Source organism: Atta cephalotes, assembly GCF_000143395.1.
Source record: "Atta cephalotes unplaced genomic scaffold scaffold00033, whole genome shotgun sequence".
Classification (NCBI taxonomy): Eukaryota; Metazoa; Arthropoda; class Insecta; order Hymenoptera; family Formicidae; genus Atta; species Atta cephalotes.
The window spans coordinates 3,656,619-3,665,612 of record NW_012130097.1 but is presented as its reverse complement, the minus strand read 5'-3'; the positions used below and the strand labels follow the sequence as shown (position 1 = coordinate 3,665,612).

The following is an 8,994-nucleotide window of genomic DNA, read 5'->3' as shown; positions in this document are numbered from 1 at the left end:
GAGAGAGAGAGAGTGAAAGATAAGGAACATAACAGATAAGGAACTCAACAAGCATTGAAATAGCGTAATGCACAACGTAAGAAAGGATATTACAGAGGAAGGGAGACTAATCTCGTTAGTAAAGACATTCGATCGACATAAGAGCGTCACGTTTACAATTGTTTAGTCTACAATTTTCATTCACAAAAGCATTTACATAATGTACATAATAGGAAGATTTATGATAGGAAAAAGCAATTCAAACTTTAGATTGAAATGGTTGCTCTACTGTATCAATGATAAATCATATCACAGCGAAAATGGTGTTTATGGGTATAAGCAGAGTGAACGGAGGTACTTCGAAGGTATTTGTCTTATTAAAAAATTAAAAATAATGTTGAATTTAATTTTTTTTGTTGCACAAGTATTTACGTGTTTTTGTCTGCTTGATATTAAAGATCGATTTTCTGTGTCTGAGCTATGTATTTTTGGAATAAAGTAAAATGGATACATCTTTTTATATTTGGCGAAAGAGTTTTAATTCAATCTAGCGCAGAAACAAGAAACCTTAAAATGTAAAGATAAAAATAACTTTAACATATTGCAACAGTGTGTTGAACTAACATAGATTATCAGAAGCATCGCGAAATCATGATTGCAGATTCGTTGCACTTATCGTTACGATTTACTCACACAGCATAGAAAGAATATTGCTGAATATTATAGTGTCAATTCTTTATCAATGTTGTATTCATTCTTGGTTGTTGTGTAATGAACAACGTTGAAATGAATAAATTATATATCGAAAGCTATTTTATTTTGTAAAAAAAAGATAAAAATATTTTGTAGTCCTTTCGATTATAGCAAATCTTTTCTCTCTGTGTAATACATATCAATAAAGCATGCAATTTTTTTTACATGATAGAAAGGTTTGTAATTTTATTTATATTTAGAATTCATTAAATAATTATTATTTTCAGTGCCAAAAGAATATCTTGATGAACGAGCGAGACAGAGCAATTTTTACAGATTAGTCAATGCATACAGAATTCATGGACATAAACAAGCAGCCATAAATCCTATTTCTACTAGTAAACCACAGTTATTACCTGAATTGCAACCAAAGAATTTTGGATTAAATTTGCTAGATAAAGTTCGTTTTCGAGGAATTTTATTTACACAACAAGATGAAGGAACAATAGAAGAAGCCATTCAATTTTTACATGCTACTTACAGTAGTGCTGTTGGAACTGAATTTAATTATCTCGAGGTAATTTACAAATTCAGTAAAATTCCACAGTTATATACAAAAAAAACTACGAATTAATCTAATAATTAATTTTTTTTAATTGAAACAATATGTACTGTAGCGTACGTCTACCGAAGAATAATATTTATTATCTACTCCCACATAGAATTTATAATAATAATTTATATCGATTTATAAATATTCATATAAATATTTGATATATTTATATCATATTTATATCGATATATTTTTAATATCCTCACGATTTATCCTTAGAAATCTAATAAACAGCCATTATACATCTAAAATAATATTCACTCCATAATTTACATATAAAAAAATAATATCCATTATATATTACGTGAATAAGAGGCCTGTTTTTTTTAATTTTTTGAATTTTTTGCATGGTTAGCTCTTCATGTTGGAGAGAAAACAAATGAACCGTTAAGAATATTCAGTTACAAAGAACAAATCTTAGAATAAGTATTGACTGGGTTCAAGAAAATTATAAATATGATTGGTATTTATGATAGACACACACATTATGTATTAATAATAAAAATTAATATTTTATTTAAGTTTTTTAAAAGATTTGTAAGTTATCGTAAGGTTTTGTCATTGATTGATTCACGGTTCTTGCGATTTTTGACTCCTGTAGCGGGATTCTTTAAACGTGATTCTTATCGTGATTGTCGTTAATCAGCGACAGCCATGGCAGGACATCTTGGAAGAAAGCGCGACTCTCATTGGCTGTCGCTACATTCCCGACTGTTGAGACTCTTTGTAACTTCTATTATGATTCCGCGTAATAAAACATACCCTATTCTTTTTAATTTGATATGAATTGTTTATATTCCACGAAAAATTTAGATATTAAAAAACAAACCTTCGAATTATTTTGCCGTCGTTTTTTTTATTTTCAAATCTATATTTGTCGAAACCAATCTTTACACTTTGTTCTATAACATTAAAGGACATTATTGACATTACCACTCGGAGTTCCTTAACTGCAAGACTTTCCGTTAGTAATGGATTAATAATATATAAAATTGAATTTTATAGTCACATTTTGTGCATTGATTACAATAAGTAATTTCTAAGTAGCTTCTTTGTACCGGTTGATTCTATTGTTGGGAGTTTTATTAACAACAGTAGCATTGAAATTTGGTCGTCTTGATAATTTCTATTACAAACACCTACAATAACTATGATTGATGATGAGACTATTTCCAGGATTATCGCATTTGTTTACTTCAAAGAACTGTAACATACGAGTGTTACAATTGCGTTATCAGTTTTAATTTAAATATCTATTCAACATCATTTATATTTAATTATTGTTTATACATTAGTTATTAATCCGTTAAATTTTGAAGCAAAACAAAAATGACAATGTTACTAGCATTTGTCACCTTATTTCATTATTTAAAAAGTAATTACAATGGATTTAACCATTGGTCACACTTAGCCAACTCTCCCTTATTTTGACGATCATATCATAAATGATAATCGAAATGTTAATAAGGAAATTTTTATTTCGAGTAGACGGAAGAAGAGAGGGAATGGTTTGCCGAAACTGTAGAAAGAGTTTTAGCCGAACCATTAAATAATGAAGCACGTAAAACGATAGCCACGGAAATGCTCAAAAGTCAAGCTTTTGATAACTTTCTGGCCATAAAGTTTGTCAGTTTAAAAAGATATGGAGGAGAAGGAGCCGAGAGTATGATGGCTTTCTTTCATGAGCTTTTCAAACTATGTGCCTTTGGTAATTAACAAATATTTAATTAATTTCCTTCTAGATTTTTTTTGAAATATGATACTAAGTATATAAAAAATTTTTTAATATACATCATTTATTATCACATAAAACATCTTGTGTAGATTAACATTGTGTAGATTCGCAACTTTCTCTTCCTTAAGTTTTTATTTATAAAAAATATGTAATATGTATAATACTTTTACATATTATTTACATGTGCAATAAGATTTCTTTAAAATTTAAAAAAATTTTTAAGTATTTGAATATTATATTTATAAGGTAACCAGATTTTATGATCTAAACTTTGCGATTTTTTTCTAATCTTTTTTCAGTTCAAAGAATTGAAAAATAAACTTTTAATAGTTTTAATATTTTCATAGGTGTGCAGTGAAAATTTTAAGAAAAATGTAGCATCAAGCCATATTATACATATATACCTGTCTTCTTTTATCTCTTTTTCTTAAAAAAAATTAAGTTTTAGAGAAAATTATGAATCAATGTTATTTTTATATCAAGATACATATATAATAATTAAAGAATAGAAGTACGTGTAACACCGTTATCGATACTTTTTTATAATAACAATTTGATGTTGCAAATTTTTATATAATAATAAGATGGGAACGTAATGATTAGAGTTCGGATTAGCCAACCGAAGCCGTGGCGAGCGACGGTGGGGGATAGAAGAGCTAACTATGATTGATCTCAAAACTTTTCTAATCCAGGCTCTAATAATGATAATATACCAGAGTTGGGGAAATCGAATGTAACTGATTGGAAAAATCGCTCATTACTGTATCTTTTTGTAATTATAATGATTACTTTTATTCATTATTGTAACAAGAAAAGTAACTTATCGATGCGTTGCAAGTTATTTATTGCTTCTTACTATTACCTTTAGCGATAGCGGCTACCAAAAACTATCGGTAGAAGCGGAGAACACTCTGTTTTCTTGCTGAAGCCAGTAGAAAGATAAGCTGCAATCGCTAATCGCTTGGCAGAAAATGTTTTACCTCATTTTTCTCTTTGGTGCAAGAAACGAATCAGGCTAGAATCTAAAAAAAAGATTCTGAAATCTAATTTAATGGACTTAGTAAAAAATTAGAAAAGATCGCAAATTTTAGAAGGCCTAGTTTATATAATGTAAATTATATGCTAAATGCATGGTTGAAGGTAAGCTGTGAATGTAAATATATAATAATGTTATTTAGTAACAATACCATTCATTGCGTGAAAGATTATTTAATTACAACGTTATCACTCTAGATAATTTGGAACACGTAATTATTTGTGCTGCTCACCGCGGCCGCCTTAATTTATTAACGGGACTACTAAACTTTCCACCAGAGAAATTATTTCGTAAATTACAAGGACTTTCTGAATTTCCGGATGCGACTAGATGTACTGGAGATGTAATCAGCCACCTCATAAGCTCTACTGATCTTAACATAGATAAAAAAGGTCTTCACGTAACTATGCTTCGAAATCCGTCGCATTTAGAAATAGTAAATCCTGTGTCGATGGGAAAAACACGAGGAGTTATGCAGACAATTAAAGAAGCTGCATACAGCGATAATGAAGATGCAATATGGAGTGATAAAGTAATAAATATTCAGGTAAATTATAGATGCTACATGTAACTAACAAAAAAATTTCTCATTAATACAAATTTTAAAAACCTATATAATTGAGACTTTTTTTCAACATACGTATGTTATATTTTTTAATAGAAAATAATTTTTCTTAATAACTTAAAATAAATATCTAGTAACTATTTTCAGCAGTTTCTGAATATAATTTTAATCTTTAATATGTTTATTAAATTATATTTTGAAAAATTTGGAGTTTGTAAAAAAAAATTAATTGTGATATACTTTATTATTAAATTATTACAGCTATAATTTGTAATGCGTCGGAAAAGTTTTATTTAAGGAAATGTTCCAGAGGGCTATTTAGAGTGCGAAGATGTAGCTTATTTCTACGAATTATTTTAAAGAAAACTGCTGTAAATATTCTTTCACACTTTTATACATATTTAGTAAATTCTGCAAATTTTGGTATAACTATTTGGTATAATGTTTATTAATTTTTATTTAATTTAACATAAATACAAAAGGTAATGAAAAGATATATCGGGGATTTTCATGATTACTTGGCAACTTGTCCAAGAAAGAATTTTTAATTATATGCGTATGGTTCCCAGGAGCATGTTCTCACTCCCTGTATCATGATGGAGGAAGGCTTTCATCACTAAGAAGTTTTTTTCTATCATGATCTATTATGTCATCTTTCGAATAGGAATTTGAATTTAATTTAGTAATTATCATCTAGTCATAACCATGAATAGAAATTAAATTTACAAAAACATGGAAAATTCGTTACAAAATGAATTGCTGAAACGTTACTGCAACAACATTAAAATGTTCGTCCTCAAAAAGATTGCATATTTATGATGCAACAATTCGACGTTGTATGGACATTCAAACAACGTTGCGTTTGTCATACATGGACCGAATATGTCCCCGAAGATATCCGATACGTGCGTCCTTTTGTATTTATCTACAAGTGTACCGCTTAAAGACATCTAATAAAAATCGTTGCTTCCTCAGTGGCACAAAGAATTGAGTCTCTATTGGAGGCACAAAAGAGTAATATAAAAGTATTATTCTTTTCTTATATCTAAATTTTTGGAAAAAAGAGAAAGCTGTCATAAGATACGAGAACTAAAAACTTTATTAATTTTTATCTTGGAATCCGGAGATTCACCTTCAAGGCATCATCTCATTGCTATTTTATCAAATAAAGGATAAAAATATTTCACTGAGGAATTTCATCGTATCGTATCTTATTCGATATGATTTTTTAAATACGAATAATTGAACTTCGCTCTATCCCTGTAATGATACAGATATTGCACACTGCTTGATAATTGGACATATTGACGACGTACCTTAGACATTTTTAAAATATCTAGAAATAACTTTAATATAGGCATCCAAATTACTTGGGACGTCCAACGTACAGTAACATAAACGGAACTTTTTTAGACATATCTCGGATATCCAAGGACGTCGAATGTTGCTAGAAATATCACCAACTTTACAACGTAATATCACTTACTGACAAAAGTTAAGAAAATATTCTTGTATATTTTTAATTATTACATATTTTTCTTGAGATACAAATTTAAATAAAAGAATGTAAAGCGATACCATTTAAATAATTATAAGCATTTTTTAAAATATGTATACTTGTACAAATTAAAGCTTACACAAAAAATTAAATATTGATCTGAAAGAAAATCTGTATAATAAAAGTTAAGAAACATATTTTATTTACGACTGTAACAATACATATTTTCAGTTTTTTGTAATAATCTAATAGAATTTTCGAAAACTCTCGTATTCGATAACTACCTGCTATATTTAATACAAGTTTAAATTTTTGTGTCAAATAAATAAAAAAAATTACAAAGTTAATATGAAACAATTAATCAAAGTTGAACATAAAAAAATGTAAAAAATAGTTCTCTTTTTATTGAATTGTATTATTTCTCTTTTATATTTCAAAATGTCTATTTATATTGTTATTTAATATTAAAAATGTTCAGATACATGGAGATGCTGCCTATCCAGGACAGGGAGTTAATCAGGAATGCTTAGTTTTAAGCAAAACGCCACATTTTGAAATTGGTGGTACAATTCATTTAATAATTAATAATCAATTAGGTTTTACATCTCCACCTTCAAGGAGTCGATCCTCAAGATATTGCACAGATTTAGCGAAAATTATATCTGCACCTGTAATTCATGTAAACGGTGACAATCCTGAGGTATATCTTCGAAGTAAAATACTAATATTTGCTAATACTTATTTTTACTTATAATAATTTAAAAATATATTGTAGATGGTTGTGCGAGCTGCAAGAATAGCCTTTAAATATCAAAGATATTTCAGAAAGGATGTGTTTGTTGATTTAAATTGTTTCAGAAGATGGGGTCACAATGAACTAGATGATCCTACAATCACTAACCCCCTCATGTATAAAATTATACAAAATCGTGCGTAAGTCATCCAAAATCGGAACATAAGATATCTTAAATCTTGAAAATATTTTATTTTTCCATTTTTTACTGTCTGTGATACAATGTATAAAAAATAGCTTGTCATAATCCTTGAATGTTCATAAGATATCTCACGATGTCTTTTTTTATTGGACATCTTAGACATTATTATCTGAGACGTCCTTGGGACGTTGCATTTGGAAATCAGGATTAATTTAAAACAAGGATAAAGTGCTGTGTAGAAATAAATTAATACTTCATTATTTTTTAAAAATAAATTATATAATAAAGGGTCTGTAATAGTATGAAAAAATAATATGAATTTCTTTTTTAATACAGATCTGTACCAGATCGATATGCAGAGAAGTTAGTAAACGCCAATATTCTTACTCGAAAAAATGTTGAAAATATCATTGACAATCATATAACGTGGTTGAATAAGACTCTGAAAGAATCTTCGAAGGATGCATCGAGTCCATCAACCTTTGTTTATGCTGGAAGATGGGCGAAAATGAAGCAAGCTGAAGCTAATATAACGCGATGGGATACTGGTGTTGAATTAGGCTTGCTACATTTCGTCGGAGAAAAAAGTGTTCAAGTGCCACCAAATTTTGTAAGAATACGTATTCAATTTGCATCATAACTGCTACATATCCCAGATAACAAGCTGTAGTTTTAACGTCAATAATTATATTTTATAATATAGGCTGTTCATTCACAATTATTAAAGAATCATGTCCAAAATCGTTTAAAAAAGATCAAAAGCGGTAACGCATTGGATTGGTCATCAGCTGAAGCGTTAGCCATCGGTTCTTTATTATATCAAGGATATAACGTAAGAATAAGTGGACAAGATGTAGGCCGTGGTACTTTTTCGCAGAGGCACGCAATGCTCGTCGATCAATCTACAGGAGGTATATCTTGATACATAATCGAATACTAAATATTCATATAATTTATGTTTATTAATGTTATTATTTTTTATCATGTATACATCTATTAAAAGTATTATTATTATACAGATATAAATTTTTAGCTATTTTTATTCCACTGAATTCCATGGTTGGCAATCAAACTGGCAAATTAGAGATAGCCAACAGCATCCTATCTGAAGAAGCTGTACTAGGTTTCGAATATGGTATAAGTATAGCATCACCATTTACATTGCCTATTTGGGAAGCTCAATTTGGAGATTTTGTCAATGGAGCACAAATCATTATTGATACATATATAACAAATGGAGAAGCAAAGTGGATGCTGAGTAGCGGTTTAACAATGCTTTTACCACATGGATATGACGGTGCTGGGCCGGAACATAGTAGTTGCAGGCTTGAAAGATTTTTACAATTAACGAACAGTAAGGAAAACGGTGTTGATGGTGATGATGTTAACATACATATTGCGAATCCCAGTGAACCAGCACAATATTTCCATTTATTAAGAAGACAGGTAAGAGAAAGAATTCATCAGTATAAAAAGAAAAGATTTAAATATTTGCGATAAATTTCTAAGTGGCAATTTAAATATTTAAATATAATTCAAAACACTTCATAAATTTATAGATGATAAGGGATTATCGAAAACCTCTGATCGTAATAGCACCTAAAATTTTATTACGTCATCCAGCAGCAATATCACCTTTATCGGATTTTGAACTTCGAACAAGCTTTAAAACTATTATCGGTATGTTATATTTCATCTTTAGCTTTGTTCATATACATGTAAAACGTTTTGTCCATTAAGCTGCCTTTCACGATGCCTTCATTCAAATATAATATTACATTAAAATATAAGCAACATAAATGAATTATAATATTAATACACGTACAATGTAATAACTATCAATGTATGTACATGAGAGAGAGAGAGAGAGAGAGAGAGAGAGAGAGAGAGAGAGAGATGACGGAGATGACACAACACGGGACTAATTTAGAATAACACGT

General features: G+C 29.0%; 1 protein-coding gene across 1 annotated transcript; it reads left to right on the top strand.

The window, feature by feature from the left end:
* Positions 1-199: 199 nt before the first annotated feature.
* On the top strand, positions 200-8,793 carry LOC105621467 (probable 2-oxoglutarate dehydrogenase E1 component DHKTD1, mitochondrial). Its single transcript, XM_012202935.1, has 10 exons — positions 200-344; positions 960-1,249; positions 2,774-2,993; positions 4,254-4,603; positions 6,598-6,819; positions 6,895-7,052; positions 7,391-7,664; positions 7,758-7,965; positions 8,088-8,500; positions 8,614-8,793. The coding sequence occupies exons 1-10, from the start codon at positions 200-202 to the stop codon at positions 8,791-8,793; spliced, it is 2,460 nt and encodes an 819-aa protein (XP_012058325.1).
* Positions 8,794-8,994: the final 201 nt, after the last annotated feature.

Coding starts and splice junctions, on each gene's coding strand:
- LOC105621467 (XM_012202935.1), top strand. CDS start 200: ATGTACATAATAGGAAGATTTATGATAGGAAAAAGCAATTCAAACTTT. Junction 7,053..7,390: donor AAAATTATACAAAATCGTGC/GTAAGTCATCCA, acceptor TTTTTAATACAG/ATCTGTACCAGATCGATATG. Junction 7,966..8,087: donor CGTCGATCAATCTACAGGAG/GTATATCTTGAT, acceptor ATAAATTTTTAG/CTATTTTTATTCCACTGAAT.